This window comes from Suncus etruscus, chromosome 4 (assembly GCF_024139225.1).
Source record: "Suncus etruscus isolate mSunEtr1 chromosome 4, mSunEtr1.pri.cur, whole genome shotgun sequence".
In the NCBI taxonomy this organism is placed as follows: Eukaryota; Metazoa; Chordata; class Mammalia; order Eulipotyphla; family Soricidae; genus Suncus; species Suncus etruscus.
The window spans coordinates 74,343,514-74,366,645 of record NC_064851.1 but is presented as its reverse complement, the minus strand read 5'-3'; the positions used below and the strand labels follow the sequence as shown (position 1 = coordinate 74,366,645).

General features: G+C 36.4%; 1 protein-coding gene across 2 annotated transcripts in view; it reads left to right on the top strand.

Moving 5' to 3' along the window:
- Positions 1–22,704, top strand: part of HACE1 (HECT domain and ankyrin repeat containing E3 ubiquitin protein ligase 1) — a 103,854-nt gene extending 81,150 nt beyond the window's left edge. For both annotated transcript variants that reach the window (XM_049771167.1, XM_049771168.1), the window contains 5 exons: positions 8,425–8,556; positions 17,421–17,519; positions 17,804–17,874; positions 21,695–21,808; positions 22,284–22,704. In XM_049771167.1, coding sequence (XP_049627124.1) covers positions 8,425–8,556; positions 17,421–17,519; positions 17,804–17,874; positions 21,695–21,808; positions 22,284–22,386 — 519 coding nt within the window. In that variant the 3' untranslated portion in view covers positions 22,387–22,704. The remainder of the gene's footprint in view (positions 1–8,424; positions 8,557–17,420; positions 17,520–17,803; positions 17,875–21,694; positions 21,809–22,283) is intronic.
- Positions 22,705–23,132: the final 428 nt, after the last annotated feature.

Here is a 23,132-nt window from a genome sequence, read left to right as displayed (position 1 = left end):
AACCACTGCTCTGGACCCTATAATGTCTTTATTTTAAAGTGTGTGCGAGTGTGTGTGGTGGTAGTGTGGGGGCTTTGAGCCATATCCAATAGTGCTCAGGTTGTATTCTTGACTCTGCACTCTGGGTTCATTCCTGGTGGGGTTCAGAGGACCATATGTAATGTCAGAGATTGAACCCAGGTAGGCTGCATGCAAGGCAAATGCCTTCCCACTATACCAGCTTTTTGGCACAGGTATTTATTACTTTATTTTACACCGGAGACCTACTTTCACTATAAGAAATAATACAATCTTTATTCTAAGAAAGTGATGCTTTTCACAAGAGAATCTCAAGCATGACTTCTCACATCTATCTTGGATGCTATTTCTGGCAGCTTAATTTGTTACTTGTCTCATATTGCATATCACAATGGGAAAAGAACTTTAATAATTGTATGAATATATGTTTTATTCTCTTGCATTTAAAAAATAGAATGTAGAGAGATGAAAATATTGAATGATAGCAAGTGAAAATAGGATATGCATGAATACATGTTTTATTCTCTTGCATTTAAAAAATTTGAATGTAGATAGACAAAAATATTGAGTATTAGTGAAAATAAGAATAAGAATATACACTGAGAAGGGGGAGACAGATCAGTGACAAAGCATATGCAAGTTCTGAAGCCTTTAGTAGTAAACCCTAAGCACTAAACAACAATGCATCTCCTGGCCTGAACTATGAGGCCAGTACAATCACTGGGCTCTGCCCTGGAACCCCTAAGTTTATCTGGGTATTTCCCCTGAAAAATAAAGTTTAAAAAAAGTCTAGTCTGAAGCTGGAATGCTATTGTAATATTAAAACACTTGGAATTTTGTTTTTAAGTTAAGTAATATATTTCTACTTAGCTATAATAACAACTCATTGATTATAGACTTTTTGGTAATTAACTTTGATATTAGATGTAAAAGCAGGATTTCAATCACTAATAAACTTCTCAGGTTTTACCCTTCTGAGTCATGTTTCTCACAATAAATTAAGATTTAAAATTTGGGGGGGTGCTGAGTAGATAGGGGTAGGGTGATTGCCTTGAACACTGCTGACCTGGGCTTGATCCCTGGCATCCCATATGGTCTCCCTTGGTTTATTTTTGAAAATAGTAGGAATTAATAAACACTATGTGATCAGAGTAATAGTATAGCACAGGGCTCCTCAAATTATGTTCCGAAGGCCACATGCGGCCTGCCAAGGACATTTCAATCCAGTTTTCAGGGTGTTTTTGCTTCTGCTTCCTGTTCTGCTTAGCCAAGTAGTCCTGGACCCTCAGTGCACCCACACTGCTCTCTCTGACTCCCTTTATTTTCTGTCTTGTGACTCCTCTCAGTCTTGGGCAGGTGTCCTCAAACTACGGTCCTACCAAAAGCAGGCCCATAGTTCCTATTGGAATACAAGTAAGTTTTTTGATTTAACTTTACTTGTTCTTCCTTTTAAATATTGTGTTTGTTCCCATTTTATTATTTTACTTCCATATAAGATATATGCAGTATGCATAGGAATTTGCTCAGTTTTTGTTTGTTGTTGTTTTTTTAAACTATAGTTTGACCCAACCAACTGTTTAAAGGACAGTGAACTGGCCCCCAGTTTAAGAAGTTTGAGGACCCCTGGTATAGCTGGTAGGTCATTTGCTTTGCACTTTGCTGACCCACTTTCAATCCCTGGCATCCCATTTGATTCCCAAGCCCACCAGGAAGAATTCTTGAGTGTAGGGTCAGAAGGAACTCCTGAGCACTTCCTGGTGTGGCCCTACAAAGACAACAAAACACCCCCCACTATTTACATTTAAGCAGTATTACTATTGTTTTGTTTTAGGGCCACCCTTGCTCATGCTCTGGTTCTTTTTCAGGCTCTTTGCTCAGGAGTGACTTATAGTGGTACTCAAGAATGATACTCATATATGGTGCTATTGATTTGAACAGGGTTAGGCGGGATACAGGACAATTGCTTTTACCTTGTACTATTTCTCTGGCCCCGCAAGAAGTATTTCTATTTTTTTTCTTTTTTAAATTTATTTTTAGATTTAGTGTTAGATTTAGTATTAAGGTTAAAGTTAGGCTTTAGGTTAGGGTAGTATTTGGCCAAGAGTTAGTGTTAGAGTTAGGTTTTAAAATTAGTGTTAGTTTTAGGGTTAGGGTTGGGTTTAGGTTAGGGTTAGGAATGAGGAATAGTTTTATGTTTATGGTTAAGTATAGGGTTATGCTTTATGGGGTAAGGCTAGGTTTAGGTTAGGGTTAGGAATGGGGTAGATTAGGATTAGTGTTAAATGTTATTGTTAGGTTTAGGACAGGCTATGGTATAGGGTTAAAGTTAGGGTTTGGGGGTAGGTTTAGGGTTTATTTTTATTTTTTATTTAATAATTGTTTGCAAATATTTTCATACTGAGGTTTCAGTATCAGACTGTACACTACCCTTTATTAGTGTGATCTTTCTACCACCAATGTCCCCTCATTTCCCTCCCTCACCCCAACCATCTGCCTGTCTCTGAAACAGACATTCTGCCTCTTTCCCTCATGATCATTGTTATGGTAGTTGTCATTCTGGTTAGTACATTAGCTTCACTTACTGCTCTTTGTGGTAACTTAATGTCATGAGCTGTTGCTCGTGATGTTCAGCTCTATTGTCTTGATATAATTGCTATACTGTTCTGGCTCTGTGTTCAGAAATCACTCCTGACAGGCTTGGGAGACCTTACTGGATGCAAGGATTCGAACCTCCATCTTCCCTGGATCAGCTGCATGCAAGGCAAACACCCTACTGTTGTGCTATCTCTCTGGCCCTCTTTAATCCATTTTTATTTGACCTTTGTGCATGGTGTTAGATAGAGGTTTGAGTTCGCTTTTTTTTTTTGCATGTGGTTGATTAGTTATCCAGCAGTTGTCTACTTGTTGAAGAGGTTATTTTTTTTTTTTGCTATTTTTTGCCTCTTTATTAAAGATTGATTGACTGTATGTCTGGGGTTCATTTTCTAATTACTCAATTCCATTGATCTGAGGCTCTGCCTTTATTTCAGTATCATGCTGTTTTGATGACTATTGCTTTGTAGACCAAGTTAAAATAAAAAAAAAGCAATGTCTCTCATCTTTTTCCCAAGGGTTACTTTAACAATTCATTGGCTTTTGTTCTTTTAATAATGTTGATCCCCCCCAATTCGTGAGCAGGGTGTATGCCTCCATTTCCTTGTGTCCTCTTATTTCTTGAAGCATTGTTTTGTAGTTATCTCTGTATATATAGGCCTTTCACCTCTTTAAGTTGACACCAAGATATTTGAGTTTCTGTGGTACTATTGTGAATGAGATTGTATTTTTTTTTATTTTTTTATTTTTATTTTTTTTTGGTTTTTCGGGCCACACCCGTTTGATACTAGGGGTTACTTCTGGCTAAATGCTCAGAAATTGCTCCTGGCTTGGGGGGAGCATATGGGACACCGGGGGATCGAACCGTAGTCACGATCTTTCCTTGGCTAGCGCTTGCTACCTCTAGCGCCACCTCGCCAGTTCCGAGATTGTATTTTTAATGTCTATTTTTTCTCTATTATTATTTTCTCTATTATTATTTCTAGCTTATTAGTTTCTGCTCTAAGCCTTATTATTTCCTTCCATCAATTTATTTTTGATACATCTTGTTGTTCTTTTTCCAAATTTTTAATCTGTGATATTAAATTATTTCTGTAGGCCCCTTCTTTCTTCCTGATTTATGCTTGTAAAGCTATAAATGTTCCTCTTAATACTGCTTTTGCTGTGTCCCACAAATTCTGATAATTTGTGTCTTCATTCTCATTTATTTCAAGGAATTTTGATTTCATCTCTGACCCACTGTTGTTCAGTAGCAAGTTGTTTAACTTCCAATTGTTAAAGTTTTTCTCTGTGTACATTTGTGATTCTCCTCTAATTTCAGTGCATGATAATCTGAGAAAGAGTTCTTACAATTTTTATTTTCTCGATATTGTGGAGGAATGCTTTATGGTCCATCATATACTATATCTTGGAGAAATCACCCATGTACATTGGAGTAAAATGTGTATCCAGTTTTCTGGGAATGGAGAGCTTAGTAAGTATGTATGTATGTATGTATGTATGTATGTATATATATATATACACCTATATATATATACCTATATATATTTTTTTGTATGTATGTGTATAGGTATATATATTCTCTTACATTTATATATAAATATATACATATATGTGTAAATACATGTATATATACAGATATATACCTGCTAAGCCATTCTCTTCCATTTTTTCCTACAGAGCTAGTATATTCTTGTTGAGTTTTTTTCCTGGTAGACCTATCAAGGCGTGGCAGGGCAGTGTTGAAGTCTCCTATTATTACTGTGTTGATATTGATACCTTTCTTTAAATCTGTCGGCAATTGTTTTAAGTATTTTTCTTGTCCCTCATTGGATGCATTTATGTTCATAAGTGTGATTTCTTCCTGATGTACATATCAAGAAATGTCTACCTCTGTCCCTTTTCGCCTTTTTAAGTATAAAGTCTGTGTCATCTGATACAAGTATGGTTACTCCTGTCTTTTAAAGGAGTTGTTTGTTTGAAAGATTAGTCTGCAACATTTGACTTTATATTTGCTCTGACTATTCAGATGTATTTTGTGGAGGCATCAAAATATTAGAGTCAACATTTGGATCAATTTTGCCATTCTCTGTCTCTTAACTGGTACACTTAGTCCATTAACATAGAGTGCGATGATTATATTGGGATTTAGGGCCATCTTTTTTAAGAGTTTGATGTGTTTGTGCTGCCTTAAATTAGACCTTTCAGGGGCTGGAGAGATAGCATGGAGGTAAGGCGTTTGCCTTTCATGCAGGAGGTCATCGGTTTGAATCCCGGCGCACCATATGGTCCCCTGTGCCTGCCAGGAGCAATTTCTGAGCCTGGAGCCAGGAATAACCCCTGAGCACTGCCGGGTGTGACCCAAAAACAAAAGAAAACAAAACAAAACAAAAATTAGACCTTTCAGTTCTTCTTTTAAGATTGATTTTTAGTCTGTAAAGTTCCTCAGCTGTTCTTCATCTGTGAAGCTGTGTATCTTTCCTTCAAACCTGAATGTAAGTTTGGCTGGGTGAAGAATTCTTGGTGAAACGTTCATTTCATTGAGTTTTCGGGCCTTAAGGGTTGTTTTTGACAAATCCGCTGTAAATCTTAAGGATGCTTTTGTACAAATTTCCATTTTTGTTCTTCTGACTTCAGTATTTCATCCCATCTATGGATTTATCATTATAACAAAGATGTGCCTTGGGGTGCTTTTATTTGGATCTCTTTTAGCCAGTACTCTTTGGGCATATGTAGTATTTGATTGCATGCAGCCTTTAACTCTGGGAGGTTTTCTCTAGTGATGTCCTTGACTGTAGTTTTTTCATAGAGATTTTTTTTCCTGGGCCTTTAAGGACTCCAATGATTCTTACATTATTTCTTATTCAGTTTATCGCAGACCTCTATTTTTATCTGTTCACATTTTTTTGAGGTTTTTTCCCATTATATCATCATTTGTTTTAAGGCTCTTTCCAACCTTTTTTGTTGTATGGAGTTATGCATCTCATCTTCCAGCTTACTAATTCTATCTTCAGCAGCTGTTACATTGTTGGTGAAGCTTTCCAGTGGGTGTGTGTGTGCACATTTAAACTAAGTCCAATTTCTTTTTTGTTTGCTTTTGGGTCACACCCAGCAGTGCTCAGGGGTTACTCCTGTCTCTATGCTCAGAAATCGCTCCTGGCAGGCTCAGGGGACCATATGGGATGCCAGGATTCGAACCGCTGACGTTCTGCGTGAAAAGCAAATGCCTTACCTCCATGCTATCTCTCCGGCCCCTAAGTCCAAATTTTTACTTTCTTCTCTGATATTGAGAGTAGTTAATGTGGAAATATGGAAAATGGGGTATTGTTAGCCCTAGTAGATATTGTAGGAGTCATTATCTTCTCACACTAAATTATATTGTCAATTCTTTGAGGGCCACAAATAGTGTAAAATAGCATATAAATTAAATTTAACCATATTAAAGAATCGCAGTAGTACTTGTATTGATGAAATACTTTTGCTAATAAAAAGGTTTTTTGTTTTGTTTTGTTTTTGTCTTCTCTTTTTGGTTTTTGGGTCACACCTAGTATCGTGTGGTATGTTGAAGTTCAATCTCAGGGCCGCCTTCATGCAGAGTATATCGTGTGTGTGTGTGTGTGTGTGTGTTATTGAAATTTATGCAGAGTATATCGTGTGTGTGTGTGTGTGTGTGTGTGTGTATGTGTGTGTGTGTGTGTTATTGACGTTCAAGCCCAGGACCTTCTTCATGCAGAGTATATCCCCTATCTATGTTTGATTAATACTTAATGTTGAATTGTTCAACTCAGTCCATGACTGTTATTTACACATCCTGTTTCCTTTCAGTCTATACAGATATTTGAGATAGTTAGGTTAGCACATTTAATATGGGGTGAGTTACACAGAATCCTATTTGGGTCATATGACTGCAGCAATATATAAGTGAACAGTAAGAATGGTTGAAATGTTCATAGTAATTGTGTCAAGAAAATGTTAACTTGTGTGTTTTAGGATTTACTATTTAAGGAAACAAGGAAATAAATTTTAGCAATAGTTGGATTTAGATTAAAAACAGTTTCAATTCTGAAAGACTCTTAGGAGGATTTAAGATGGCTAGAGTTTTGTTATTTTACTGAAAAATATTAGACAAAGATTCATCCAAAGTTAAATTAGAGTGGGGGCTAATAGCTAAAGAAATTGGTTTTCTTAAAGACTTATCTAGTAACTGAGCCAGAATTGATGGAATAAATGTAGAAAATAGTATTTAGAAGAAATGAAAGGGGGAAGTTTAGTATACTTTTGGACATTAGAATAAATGGAACATGGACTAGAGAGGAGGGTAGTATATAATGTGCGAAAGGTGCTTACCTTTCATACTGCTTATCTGGGTTCAGTCCCCTGGGCAACCACCAGGAGTGATCACTGAGCATAGAGCCAGGAGTAAGCCCCTAGTACAGCTAGGTGTATATCCCCCCAAAAGAAGGAATGTATGGGGCCAGAGCGGTGACGCAAGTGGGTAGGGCATTTGCCTTGCACGTGCTAACCTAGGACAAGACCACGGTTTGATTCCCCAGTGTTCCATATGGTCCTCCGAGCCAGGAGCTATTTCTGAGCGCATAGCCAGGAGTAATCCTTGAGTGTCACTCGGTGTGGCCCCAAAACAAAAACAAAACAAAAAAGAAGGAATGAATAACAGGAATTGATAAAGTATATACTATGTTTTATAAATATGCATAGCAAAATTAAAATAGGTAAGTATATTTGAACAACTCAACAATCTTTTTATAGTTATATTTCATAATTTGTTAAGCATCTTGAACATTGATTATTGACTATTACCTATGGTTATAAAAGCAAAATGTTTTGAGAAAAGTTACTTTTTTAGGGTAGATAGTCACATAGCACCTTAAACACAAATAAATAAACATAAAGTAGAACAATTGTAGTATGTACAGTAAATGATTTTAGAGGAACCTAAAAGATAATCAAGTATTAATACTGAAATAACTGTTTGATTATCATTGAGAATTGTGTTACATACATTTTGTGACTCTGAATCTTTCACATCAAATTTTATTTGTTAGGGGCATATACTTCTCTCTTCTTACTACATACTTCTTTACTGAAACAACTAATCATTATAGAAAGAAAAACACCTGGATGATAGAGGGTGGCATTTGTTGGTGAGAGGAGAGGCTGGTGAGAGTAGATTGAATAGTTGAGCTATCTGGCAACGTTCTCTATGCCAAATTGCACAAGCAGTAATGTGTGGTTAGGAGAGAATTGTGAGGAATTCATTATATCGAACACTTCTAATGATCTGAAGATGTACAGAGAATTCAAAGCCAGTAAATAAGATATTTAACTTAGCTGGGTCAGGGCCTTTTAGAGGAAGAACTGAGCATAGAATGGGAACTAAAACAATCCGTCTGTTTTTAAGTGTTAATTTCTTTTAACTCAGTTTTACTTCAGATGTAGTTAAAATATATACCAGTATCTGTATTTATACACATTGGTATCTTACCAATCAGTTATTTATTTGCACATTTAAATGGTTCAGTGATAGGGAGTAGAAGCAATGCAAAGTAGTCCAGGCAAACTATCATGATGGCTTGGTCCAGAAGAGTGAGATAGAGTAATACCATACAGAGTATAGACAGGATTTATGAATGGGCCCTAAGATTTTTACCTATTTTTCCTAGTTGTTGGTATTACCATGATTGAAGGAACATGAATGTTGGTACCAAGATTTATAATTTTACCTTTTAAATGAAATGATGACATAAATATTAAGAGTGCAAACTTTGAAAAATCATCTCGAATATTTTTTTATAGGCAGAGTATGTCCAGCTTGTTACTGAACTTCGAATGACAAGAGCCATTCAACCTCAGATCAATGCTTTTCTACAGGGCTTTCATATGTTCATTCCACCTTCCCTCATACAGCTTTTTGATGAGTATGAATTGGTAAGAAAAAGCATCAGTTCTTTTTGTTGGTACACAGTTACACAAAACCTAGTTAATGTAATTCAGAAATAACTTTAAAATGTTAGCATAGATTGGAATAATTATAAGACATTGTAGTTTTGTACTCGTGTTTAAAGATTTATTAGAAGTGTTCTGATGGTTTCTCTTAAACTTCATAGCTAGATTAGAAATTACTTAATGTAAAGTGGGCTGAGGTGATGATAAACTAAACTGGAATATATTCTACATTGGTGTGTTAAAGGCCAATATTCCAAGACATAATTGTTGACATATTTCTGAATTTTTATTTGGTTATGTGAAGTCAAATGTGATAGTTTACACTTCTCATAAAAGAAGAACTGATAGTTTTTCTTGTTTTGTGTTATATTTTCCAGCTTTTTGTTTTGTTTTGTTTTGTTTTGGGGTCACACTGGTGGCACTCAGGGGTTACTCGAGGCTCTGTGCTCAGAAATCGATCCTGGCAGGCTCAGGGGACCATATGGGATGCTGGGATTCGAACTGTCATCTGCCCTGTGATAGCCACGTGCAAGGCAAATGCCTTACCACTGTGTTATTGCTCCAGTTCCTCTAGCTTCATATTTTTAATATATTATAATTTTATATCTTTCCATTTAAAATCCATGTGAAGTTCACTCTCTTTGCTTGCCTTTAATCTGTAATGTCTCTTGTTTAACTCTTAATTCCCTTTACTATGATCCAATGGAATTTCTAATTGTATATGATTTATACTATATTTCCTCCCATTTCCTTTTACTCTTTTATTTTTATTAGAGTGCAGTAAATCCTTAATAGAACACAGTATTAAGTAGAGCACAGCTGCTTTCTTATTTTAATTGTAACTTAATATAGTAAATTCCAGATAAATGGGAAGTATCCTTTGACTTCATTCCCTTTAATTAGTTTTAGTCTTCATTGATTGGTACTTTAGATTTTACATATCTAAATTATACACCAGTATGTGCATACATCAGTATGTATAGTAGTGAACAAAATTTAGTAATTAATTTGAAGTCAGTTGTAACATAATTTTGTATGTTTGAGGTTTATTTGATTTGCAGCTACACCATGCTGTGCTCAGGGCTTACTCCTGGCTCTGCACTCAGGGATAACTTCGAACTTGAGGAGATCATATGCAGTACCAGGAGTCTAACAGGTTCTCTGGTTGCAAGACAAGCACCTTATCCACTATATAGTCACTCTGGCTTAGGAGAGTCCTTTGTTATATATTTTTTTGTTTTGTTCTTTTATGATTCCTAACCCTCAGGCTACTTGATTTTTTTTAATTTTTATTTTGATCATATTGGCTTACATATCTTTCACAGTAGTATTTTAGCTACATTTTTTTTTTTTTTGGTTTTTGGGCCACATCCGGCGTTTTTCAGGGGTCACTCCTGGCTGTCTGCTCAGAAATAGCTCCTGGCAGGCATGGGGGGACCATATGGGACACCGGGATTCGAACCAACCACCTTTGGTCCTGGATCGGCTGCTTGCAAGGCAAACGCCGCCGCTGTGCTATCTCTCTGGGCCCTTAGGTACATATTAACATTGAATCGGGAATATCCATCACCAAATTTGTCCTCCCCTCATCCCTGTTCCCTTCCTGCAACCATATCCCCCACCATCACCCCCCGGGCTGCTAGAGTAGGTGGTCCCCTCTTTGTTTAGCTTACTATTAGTAATAATATATCTGTTTGGTCCTGGTACCCTCCCTTGTTTCCCCCTCTATTTGAGAGGTGGAGCTCGAAAATTCGAGTTATGTAGTTTTGTTTGAAGGAAAGAAAAGCAATAGAATGGAGTAAAAAATAAGAAAAAATAAAATAAATCAAATAAGCTGAAAATGGCGTAGTCCTTCTAGAGGCTTTCAACCTCAGTTTGAGCGAGGACATGAAAAAGGTAATTGAAACACCACATCAATACAGAAAGAAATATCAAATTAAATATCCAATGAGCACTAGAGCAATAAAGACTAGCACCACACAATAGTCTCGGTTCTGAAATCAAACCATGCCGGAGTACAAAAAGAAAGAGAAAGAAAATCTCAAAAGACAATGGGGAAGCCTATACTTTCATTATAAGTATTTTCTTGTGGGGTGTGGGCTCCAGGCAGGGAGGTCTTGGGTAGAGTTCTTGCAGTGGGAGTCCTTTTGGACTCCCAGTCCACATTAGGAAGAGGTGATTAGGAGGGCCACACTGCATGAGTCAGTCGGGGTGTTGATTGTATTTTCTTGCCGGGAACAAGGTGTGAGTTTGAGTGGGAGTCTCTTCACTTGGGTACCGGGTACTGGATCGTTGGGGTAGGAGGTCGGTCTTGATGCCTAATGGATTAAGAACTGAGGGTGAAGAGTTACAATGTGGTGGGGATATTAGGGATGGTATTGAGGGGTGAAGGGATAGTCAGATTTCTGAAGAGGGTATAGGGTATAGGGAGGGGTTATATAGGGTATAGGTATGGGTTGTTTGTGGTTTAGGTTTGTCTCTTAAGGAGGATTCCTATCTCTGTGTGCTCCTGCCCACATATAGAAGTTAGCTTAGGTATATATTAATGTAGAGAGGTGGGGAGGGCAAGAGATGCGCTGAGTACAGAAACATAGGTAAGTTAAGTACTTGTAAGGAAAAGAAACTAATAGATCAACTTTTGGGTATGTATAGGATTCGTGTCTCGAGTACTAACCCTTGTGTTAGTGAGGTCTATCTATGTAGGTGTTTACCCTTTGCAGTATTGTCCGCAGCATCCTATACGCCAGCTATAGAGGAAGTAACCGTGTGGTTTTTGTTTGACATGGATTGAATTGATGATAATGAGGAGGAGAAGGTAGAAGAAGAAGAGGTAGACAAGAAAAGAGAAAAGGAAAAACAAAACAAAACAAACCAACAATCAAACAACAACAACAACAACAACAAAAATATGAAGTAATGAGAAGGGAGGGTAACAGAGCAAGGGCATATTAGTTTGCTTGGACGTGTTCAATGTTTAGGCCCTGTAGTATAAATCTGTAAGTCACGGTTGTTGCTTCAGTGGTCTGGCTGTTCATGTGCTTCAGGTCCTAAAAGAAGGTACAATCTAGAGATAAAGGGTATGTTAAAGAGTTTTATCCGGCCATTTTCATGATTCAAGCTGAGTATGGTGCCTCGTGTGACTGAGCACCGAGGTATCAATGTAGGATGTTCACCCTTTGTATCCAGGAACCCCTATGAATAGAAAAACTGAGAGGTTATTTTATATGTGGTAAGGTTAAGACATTCAGACATATTTTTTGAAATGTTTCCATTAGAGTCAATAATTTCCCGTCATAATCTTTACCTTTAATCCTGATTAAGATCCCTAGTAAATTATTATGGGTCTTTGTAGTAAAACGATAATTACATACCTGTTCTTTCTACGCTGCTGTTTCTGCTGTTGCTCGTTTCTTTATGATATAATGTGTAGTCGGGCTTTGTGTTGTTTCTCTTCCCTTTGTTTTGGGCTCTACTCCACAGTATATGGTCATTATTACAGTGTTTGAAGTTTCTATCCTGTTACACCCTGTTATTTGATCGTGGGGTATTGGTTGTTTATCTGGTGTATATTCTAGGTACTTCAGAATAGTGATATCATTCTGTGTTTATCTTTCATCTTCTGGCTTACTTCGTTTAACATAATATTTTCTAGGTCCATCCACGTTGCTGCAAAGTCTATGATTGTATCATTTCTAACTGCCATGTAGTATTCCATTGTATATAGATACCGCATCTTGATGATTCCCACTCATCAATTGTTGGACATCGAGGTTGGTTCCAAGACTTAGCTATTATGCTGAGTGCTGCAATAAATAGGGGGGTGCACACATACTTTGGGATGAATGTCCTTCCGGTTTGGGGGTAGATACCTAGGAGAACAATTGCTGGATCAAATAGCAGTTCAATTTTGAGTTCCTTGTAACCCGGCAGCGCTCAGGGGTTACTCCTGGCTCTATACTCAGAAATCGCTGCTGGTAGGCACAGAGGACCATATGGGGTGCCGGGATACGAACCAACGTGAGTGTGATCACGGTTAGCATCCATCCTCATCCCTACACCCCTAACCCTGTCAATAGAGAAGCTAAAAAAAAAAAAAATCCAGAATGAAAAATTGTTCTTAAAAGTACATCTTGGGGGGTTGGAGATATAGCACAGTAGTAGGACATTTGCCTTGCATGCAGCTGATTTAGGACCCTTGGTGGCTTGAATCCCAACATCCCATATGGTCCCCTGTGCCTGCCAGGAATGATTTCTGAGTGCAGAGTCAGGAATAATTCCTGAGCACTGCCAGGGAGATAACTCAAGACTGGAGTGCCTCTTTTTGCATGCAGGAGGCCTATGTTTGATTCTAGCACCACAGGGTTTCCAAGTGCCACCAGCAGCAGCGTGGCCACTGGGCACTGTGTAGTGTGACTTAACTCCCACCCACACCTACACTACCCCAAAAGTTATAATCCACAGGACTGAGATAGGGTTTTAATACATGGACTCCAGTTCAAACCCCAGCAGCACATAATATCCCTTGCTGCATCCTTAGTGCAGTTTTATAAGCACCAGAACACCATCTGTTAAGGTTTTGGTGATTCATAGGGACTGCATTGAATCGTCTAGGTCAATTGACTGGTAATTGCTGAGAGTGGCCTGTGGAAGCCAGTGCCTGGATAGACTTCCTCCACCCCAAGTTAAACCTATTGCTCATCAATAGAAATAACTTTTTCAAATGAAAGCTGCATTTTCTGAAACAAAAGAGTGATAACAGTGAAATTGTTTAACTTTTTGTAAATTTCTTTAACATTCAATTTTTTTTTTTTTTTTTTTTTTGTGGCTTTTGGGTCACACCCGGCAGTGCTCAGGGGTTACTTCTGGCTCCAGGCTCAGAAATTGCTCCTGGCAGGCACGGGGGACCATATGGGGCACCAGGACTTGAACCGATGACCTCCTGCATGAAAGGCAAACGCCTTACCTCCATGCTATCTCTCTGGCCCCTTAACATTCAATTTTAATGGAAGCATCTCTATCCGCTTCTGTATCTAATCTGATTTTTTGGCTAAAGTATGTGAGATAAATATTCCAGTAAGTTGGAAAGTCAGAACCAAGAAGACGGTTTCAGAGTTCTTCAACATTCCTAAGACTTATTATTAATATTATGCTAATATTAATCTTCGTTGATTAACTTTAGAGTTCACTCTGTCTTAGTCAGGTGTAGATTATGAGTAGTTTCTGTAGGAGAGAGATTTGGAACCATATTTTATCAATCTGTAATAACATGCTCTGACGTCTCAGTTTTTATTTAAATATAGGCTATTGATTATCTCACATGATTGTGACATATCTAGCTGTGATATGGGCTGATTCAGATGTTTTGACAAGAGTCTTGCATATTTTTTTCCTCTTAAAATGCTTCTGTTTCCATTTACACTTTGTATTGTTTTCTTGATTTGTTCTTAATTTTATTATTTTCTTTCTCTACTTACCATGAAATTAATATTTTGTTCCTTTTCTAGTTTCTCAGTTTGTGAGGTTTCATAATATTGTTTCCTCATATAAGCTAGTATTGCTATGAGCTTATCTCTTAGTACTGCTTTTGCTGATCATATGTCATCATTCTCATTTGTTCTAAGGAATCTTTTTGTTCTTTGGTTTCCACCTGACACTAGTTTAACAGTATGTTGTCTGGTTTCAAAGTATAGGAGATTTTTCTGGATTTTTAGGATTTATGGCATTGTAGTCTGAAAGGATAACTATGTATATATTTCTATACACATGACTTTGTGCCCCAGGATGCGATCTATTCTGGAAATTGTGACATGTGCACCGGCAAAGAGGCATTATATATTTTGTATTGTGGGGGTTGTGCCTTGTAAATTTCTTATTTTAGTTTTGTGCTCTTTTTTTCTTTTGATGTTCTATTTGGTTGATCAGCACAATGGTAAGAGTGGAGTTTTAAATCCTTTCACTCTGGAACCAAAGAAAAAGTACAGTGGGTTGGTTGGGCACTTACTTTGCAAGTGACTGTCATCCAATATTCCCTGAATCCACCAGGAGTCCACTGGGTATGAGCTCCAACATCCCATCCCCAGCAGCAGCAGCAGCAGTAGTAGTAGTAGTAGTAGTAGTAGTAGTAGTAGTAGTAGTAGTAGTAGTAGTAATAATAATAATAATAATAATAATAATAATAATAATAATAATAGGGCCCGGAGAGATAGCACAGCAGTGTTTGCCTTGCAAGCAGCCGATCCAGGACCTAAGGTGGTTGGTTCGAATCCCGGTGTCCCATATGGTCCCCCGTGCCTGCCAGGAGCTATTTCTGAGCAGACAGCCAGGAGTAACCCCTGAGCACCGCTGGGTGTGGCCCCAAAACCAGAAAAAAATAGTAATAATAGTAATATTAATAAAAACAAACAAAAACAGAGGAACCCAAAAAACAAAACTGCTCACTCTTTTTTTTTTTTGCTTTGTTCTATCTCCTTGGGTCTATTAGCAATTGCTTTAAGAACTTTACTGCCATCCAGTGTCTGAAGCATATATATTGTTAGAGTCAAGTTCCCTTAATCTGTTGCTCCCTTAACCAGCATGCAATGTCTATCCTTGAGGCTTAGTATCTTTTTTCTTTACCGTTTTTTTTTTATGGTTTTTGGGCCACACCTAGTAACTCAGGGATTACTCATGGCTATGCACTCAGAAATCACTACTGGCTTGGGGGACACCAGGGATCTAACCAGGTCCTTCCTGGGTCAGCTGCGTGCAAGGCAAACTCCCTACCGCTGTGCCATCGTTCCAGCCTCAGTATCTACTTTCTTTACTTTGAGCACTATGTGGATTAGATAAAAGTATACAAGCAGGCTGCACCTGCTTTTTTAAAATAAGTATCATTAGTCTATATGATATTTTCCAATGCTTTACTTGGAGTCTGGATTTATCATGAGTGATCATAATAAATGTGTGTCTCTAGTAATAGCGAAGATTGTATTTTGTTTCCCTACCCATCTGGCTAGAAATTATTGACATGAAGGAATTGTTTCCATTTTTATGGAAATATTTTGGAGTTTTGCCATTTGCCATTGTTCCTTTGACTTTTCTTTATTTTCCCCACTTATGTTTTGATGCATGCTTTTAAAAATATAATAATATACTCCCATATGTTGCTGCTTGTTATTTCTAAGTGTTTTTGCTTTGAAGTTACCTTATAATTTACACCTGTTTTTTTGTTTGTTTGTTTGTTTTGTTTTTTTTGGGCCACACCCATTAGATGCTCAGGGGTTACTCCTGGCTAAGCTTTCAGAAATTGCCCCTGGCTTGGGGTGACCATATGGGACGCCGGGAGATTGAACCACAGTCCTTCCTTTGCTAGCACTTGCAAGGCAGACACCTTACCTCTAGCGCCACCTCGCTGGCCCCTACACCTGTTATTTTATTTTATTTTATTTACCCTTTCATGTTGAAAGGCCTTCGATCCAGAGATTAATCTTTCAATCAGTACATAAGTACTTTCTTTTCACATTTTATAATCTATGTATTTTTCTTCCAAATGGAGTTTCCTTGTTCCATTTGATATTCCTTGAAGATATGGTTTAGAGACAATTTCTCTTAGCTGTTTTTTCTTTTCACATTTTATAATCTATGTATTTTTCTTCCAAATGGAGTTTCCTTGTTCCATTTGATATTCCTTGAAGATATGGTTTAGAGACAATTTCTCTTAGCTGTTTTTTATAAAAAAATTTTTTTTGGAGGGGGGCATCATGCAGCAATGCTCAGGGTGTCTCCTAACTCTTAGGAATTTCTTTTGGCTGTGCCAGGGATCAAACCCAGGTCAGCCATGTGCAAGGCAAACACTCTACCTGTAATTCTGCTATAGTTGTTTATAAGTATTTTTCTTCCTTCCTGAAATATGAATGATAATCCAGCAAGACTCTGAGAATCGCTCAGGGATTCCATGTTTTATTTAGGTTTTTATGTTTTTTTAATGCTAATTTGCAGAAGTGCTTTCAGATCATTTTCTCTTTTGGCTGCCTTGGCATTTTACACCCTGCCTTAATTTTTTTAAAATAGGCCTCATTTTTCCTCCTTTTTATTTTATTATATTTCAGGTATCCTAGTTACATAGTGTTAAATTTATTTTTTCTGTATTTAAAGTTACAGTCCAGTCACTTAAATGCTAAAGATCTTTCTGTACTGGACTAAAGTCACTTTTCATCATCCCTTCACTGATTACACTGCCTCCATCTCTGCTTGATAATCTCAGTTTTACACAAAGATCACTTTGTTATCATTGGATACTGCCCATACATTTTGCTTTTCTTATTTATATGCTATATAAGAGTTTATTTGTTTTTTCTCTTCTCTTTGCCATTAATTACTTTTTAGATTATATTACTTTTGCTTCCCTTTTTCTTCCTGGTAAATAGGGGTGGTTGATTATCTTTTTTTCTATGCTTACTTCAGAATTTCTTCAAATCTTTGTTGTGATTTTTATGTTGAATACATGCTCTCTAACAGATTCTTGAAACAAAGTCATAAATGAAAGTTATGTTTATAATGTCAGACATATAAACTCTAGCATATGTATTGATATATAAATGTAAATTATTATGTTTAATTATATCAACATGGAGACTGCTACATCTTACAGTATTTGAGGCTATCATCAGTCATCAAAGGTTTCCATGAAGTCCTTGTTATTGATGACATGGGAAAACTGTCACAGAAATAAATTAGTTTTACTTGGGATTAGTCTCCAGTTAAGGAAAATTTACTATTTAAATTCTACCTTCTCCACTATTGCCACCATTCAACTCCCAACCCCCACCCCAAGAGGATTAATGAAATATTTTTCTTTCTTCCCAAAGGAGCTGCTGCTTTCTGGCATGCCAGAAATTGATGTGAATGATTGGATAAAAAATACAGAATACACTAGTGGCTATGAAAGAGAAGATCCAGTTATTCAGGTAAAATCTCTCTAGAGCTTAGAATGAAGTTAAGTTTCACCATTTAATTTTGTAAGCGTTTCAGCACGATGGATGAAACCCTACATTAATTAACAAAGTAAAGTTTTCCTCTCAATTCTTCTCCTGAGGATATTGCATATGAAAGCTTTGTATAAAATCATTTTGATAAATGAGTTTCATAGAATAAAATATGCTTTATGAATATTGCATATTTCTTTCACATTAAGAAATCTACAATTGCTTTGAATTATGAGCTAAGTTTTGTTAATTGTTCTTGTTGTTAGTGGTTCTGGGAAGTGGTGGAAGATATTACTCCAGAGGAGAGAGTGCTTCTCTTGCAGTTTGTAACTGGAAGGTAAGAAGTGTTTTACTGATAATGTGGAGAATTTAATGCATTTCATTTCTAATGGTATAGACACAAACAATCAAAATGAATTATTACTCTCGTAAGTTTGTCACTTCCTTTATATTTTTACAGGGTAAACAAGGATTTATTTGGGTATTAATGATAAACATTTATAATAGTGCTCAGTGTTTATTTTCAATGTGTTTGAAAAGCCCTCTTTTATTCAGGACTATTAGCATGCATATTTTATCATTTGGCAATCTTGCATTCTGCTAGTAATGACAGTAGCCATTTTTAAAAATGGCATGTTGCCAGACAATGCTTGTATGTCTGTGCATGTGTAGAACATAGATAAAAAGCAGTTTTTCTTCAATTCTTAACAAACTTTTAAAAGTTTCAAGATTTATGGTATGAAAAGTAATTTATAATACATATTTCTCTGAAATATTTACTTTTAAAAAATGCTAAATACAATGAATTTTAGAAAACTGGATTTTCTTTTTTGGGGGTGGGTGGGCTTGGGACAGTGCTCTTTGGAGCCACTCCCAACAGTGCCTGGAAATGAAGGCAGATAATATATAAAGTAGGGAATCAAGTCCAAGGATCTGGCACACAAAACAGTGTTCTAACTACTTGATCTATCTACACACCTCCCTCGAAAACTAGATTTCTTTAAATCTCTTTTAACTTTTATTTCTGAAAGATATTTTTTAAATTCTGGATTTCATTCTCGCTAATTTGGAATTTTATTTTTGACCTTCTATTTCTTTTTTGAGAGAGAGGGCCACACTGGCAATGTTCATAGATTACTAGTAGCTGTGCACTAAGGAATCACTCCTGGCAGTACTCAAGGGACCATATGGAACAAAGGAGATCAAGCTCAAGTTGGCCACAATCACCACACTCACCGTACTGTCTCTTCAACCCATCTTCCCTTTTATTTATGGGATTTTTTTCTATTTTTAATTTAAAGGTATTTTGTTTTCTTAAGGAAGTTGGACATGCAGAAAGTTTGAAGAATTAAAAAATCTTATTTCAGGGCCAGAGGGATAGCACAGCGGTAAGGCATTTGCCTTGCACATGGCCCACACAGTACGGACCCCAGTTTAAATCCCAGCATCCCCTATGGTCCCTCAAGCCTGCCAGGAGTGATTTCTGGGCACAGAGCCAGGAGTAACCCCTGAGCGCCGCTGGTTATGACCCAAAACCAAAAAATAATAAATGAAAAAAAGAAAACAGTTCCCGCCATCAGTAACCATTACCACTATGATTATTTACTAGCTGCTACTTTTTCTTATTATTTTAAAAACATAATGTGAGTCAGAGAGATATCTCAGCTAGTTAGTTTGCCTGCCTGTGTGTGCTAGCCCCCAAGTTTGATCTCTTGCCCTGTATCATGTAGGTGTCACAGGTTCTCAGGTGAGAACACCATATTGCTGGGTCCTAAGCACTGAACTGTCAGCTTCACCCTGCCTAGCCAAGTATCACTGTGAGAGTTGCATTTGTGTCTCTCATTCCTGCTGGGAAGTATGCCAACAAACTCATAATTTTTAATTATATAAAATTTATATACATGACTTTAGATTCACTATTTTCTAATTTAAAAAGTAGTAATTAAATTTTTAAGTGATTAACAGAATTTTTGTTTTATCCTATTTACAGTATATATCAAATTATCTGTAGAGTGAAAGTATTTATATTCTGTAGGTAGAATAAAACAAGAAATTCTATTTTCTATTAAGAAGATAGTTTATATTATATATTTATTCAGAAGATAGTTTATATTTTGTTTTATTAGTATTTTAACTAATTAGACAAATAATTGGAGTCATAATTTTAAAGAAGAAATAAAGCATGAATATTTTACAAAATAAATGAAATGTATGATTAAAAGCTAGATATTTATTTTCTTTTCTGTTTGGGGGGGCATGTCTGGTGAAGCTCAGCTCTTCTGGCTCTGCACTACAGACTTACTCTAAGTATTGATTTGGGACCCATATGGGGGGCCATATTGTATGCTAAAAATTAAATGTGGGTCAGCAAAGCAATCACCTTATTTTCTGTACTATCTCTCCAGTCCTAAGGCTAAGTATTTTTTTTTATTTTTGCAAAGATATACCATGTATTTGGGTAAATTAACATGGAAAATGAGGCAAAAATTGTTTTCATTTCTTATGAAGAACAGAACAAGTGGAAAGAAAATCACCTTTTATCTCTCTAATCATTGTTAAAATTTGGGTGATTTAAGAATTTTTCCCACAATATACGAATTTTTTTCTTTTTTTTCTTTTTTGGTTTTTTGGGCCACACCCATTTGATGCTCAAGGGTTACTCCTGCCTAAGTGCACAGAAATTGCCCCTGGCGTGGGGGGACCATATGGGACGCCGGGGGATGGAACCGTGGTCCTTCCTTGGCTAGCGCTTGCAAGGTAGACACCTTACCTCTAGTGCCACCTCGCCGGCCCCAATATATGAATTTTTAATCTCCTCTCCTCTGTTCCTTTGTTGTTGAGATGGGAACATGTGTCACACACTCATCTCCCTCTGGTGCTGTACTATTCTTCGTTTGGTGCTTGCTTAGAATTATGCTTCTTTAATTGTGCTGCTTATTTCAATCTTGTGGCAGCACTAGAAATTGAGTTCATCGCATAACACATGCTCAGCAGGCATTCTAAGGCATTGAGCTATGTTCCCAGGGGCCCTAAATATTTACTTTCTACAAATATCTACTTTCTACAAACATTGTTCCTACTTCATAGATTTTTGAATTTAGTTATATATAATTTTTAAATGTTCTGTGAATACATACCTTTTTTAAAAATAGCAAATACTTAAGTGACATCTTCCTTTTACTAATTTCTTGTTTATAAGTAATGATAATAGTTTGCTCTCATTCCTAAAGGTTAGCTTGAAATTTTATAGAATAATTTCTTAGACTAGGAAAATTCATGGCCTATAGAGATAGTCAAGGAATTGAGGCACTTGCCTTGAAAATGGCCAACCCTGACTCTATCTCTGGTATCACAGATGTTCCCTCAAGCACTGATCCTCAATGCATAGTTGATCCTTGAGCATAGTTGGGTATGACCCAAAACTACAATTAAGAAAAGCAAGAAATAGTCTGCCATTTCCCCCATTGAATCTTAATATTCTTACAGGAAAATCGGTTTGGGGGATCTGTGTTCTATTTCATTGGTACCTCTTAATGTGCCCCCAAAACAAAAATCAGACCAAACAAAAAAAGCATCTGGTGCTTGAATTACTTGCTATACAATCATTTATTCAGCAAATATTCAATGAATTTCTACTAAATGTCAGTCATTTTGATCTCAGGGATACAGATTCAAATGAAATGTCTGTGCCTTTAAACGAAACTCAGTACAGAGGGAGAAACATGAAAGAAATTCATTGTGAATGCAGTTCTTTTAATGAAGTTGATGTGCTGTTTCCAATCAAAATCATCGTATGTCTCAGTGAAATGTAGAGTGATATCTTCATGAAAACTTTGTCACTGGTCAAAAAGTAGCTTTTGTGATTAAAAATAAGTATTTTGCCAAGTATACTTATTTAAATATATGTCAGTATATTCTTCCCTACCTTAGATTTATGTTTGTTTGGGGTTTATACTAGATGGTGCTTAAGAGTTGCTCCTGGTTTTTACAAGTTGCTCCTGGTGGGTCTGGGGATGGATGGAACTAGGCCTTCTGTATGTAAAAACTTGAGTTTGACCCACTTAATTATATTTTTGGCCTTCTACCTTAGATTATGAAATGTAATCATCACAAAAGCTTCCTTTCCTGATATAACTTACTAAGGTATCAACTCTTAGTTCTAGAGTCCCACATGGTGGTTTTGCTAACATCATGGGTGGAAGTGGATTGCAAAACTTTACAATTGCTGCTGTACCATATACTTCAAATCTTCTGCCCACTTCAAGCACATGGTATGTTAAATTGTCTTAGAAACATGCACTGTGAATTGTTTTGATAAGTTTTCAGTTATCAAATGTAACCTGTATTGCTGCATTGTGAGAAAAACCTCCACAATATGACCTGAATTTAACATTTTAGAATCACTGGCAAGTAAGTAGCTATGTAGCCCTTTTTTGATTATAGTTCATGTCTCAGTAAAGTTATGATATCATAATGTCATGAGTTAGCACTATTACTTCAGACTAAATAACCCATTGCTTGTTTATTTTCAAGCAAAACTTATTTTTCTCAATATATATGCATGTAAAAAGGAAACTGCAGTGTGGGTTTTTTTTTCCTCTTTTAAATACTACTCCAGGGTTTTCCAATTTGAATGCAAATGCTAAAGGGTTGTTTTATGTTAATTTTGAATAGTGGTTTTACTGCTAAACAATCAGAAACTTCATAGATTTTCTCTTTAATGGGTGGTATATTTTTCTTTTAAAGCATCAACATGCTCAAGTTACCTGAATACCCAAGTAAAGAAATACTCAAGGACAGACTTCTTGTGGCTTTACATTGTGGCAGCTATGGTTACACAATGGCATAATGAAATCTGGAAGACTCATCTGACTACTGATGCACAATTCAGAGTGACAGAAGTAATTTAGGAAACTGTCAACAGAAAAGCAGCCTAAATGCAGCCATAGGCAGGTGATGTTTAAAATTCATAAAGGATCAGATTTTCCCCCATCTCCCATTTTTATTTTTTGCTTTCTCAATTTGTGTTACAGCTGGCAAACATAAAATCACAGTATTATTCATTTTATCTGAAAGTAGAAAAATTATATCTTTTTATATTTCTTTAATTTTATTCAAGATTGTGTGAAGGCAAAGTATTCTGTATTCCACCTCTGCTATATTAACTGTCTTGTTAAAAGGTGTCTTCTCTTTGCATTTCTGGATATTATATTAGGACAACCAGCCTACTATGTTCTATTGCATGTAAAGTGATGTTTATATTTTGAAAAATTATTATACAGAACTGTTTAATTTAGATTGTGTATAAAGCCACATAAATATGTATTTTCCCATTGACTCTATATTGCAATGATGTTTTTTAGCTTTTTAATACTTTAATATATAATGTAGATTTAGACATGTGACTAACAACTGAGGAAATGACATCAATTTATATTAAAGCTTACACTATATTGTATGAATTGTTATTTTTTAGTGGTCAGTTTTCCTTATATATTGTGATCTCAAAGTTTTTCTTATGTATTATATTAATTTTTATTTGAACTGAAATTAAACATAATATTTTTTATCTTTTAATTATTTCATTCCATGAGC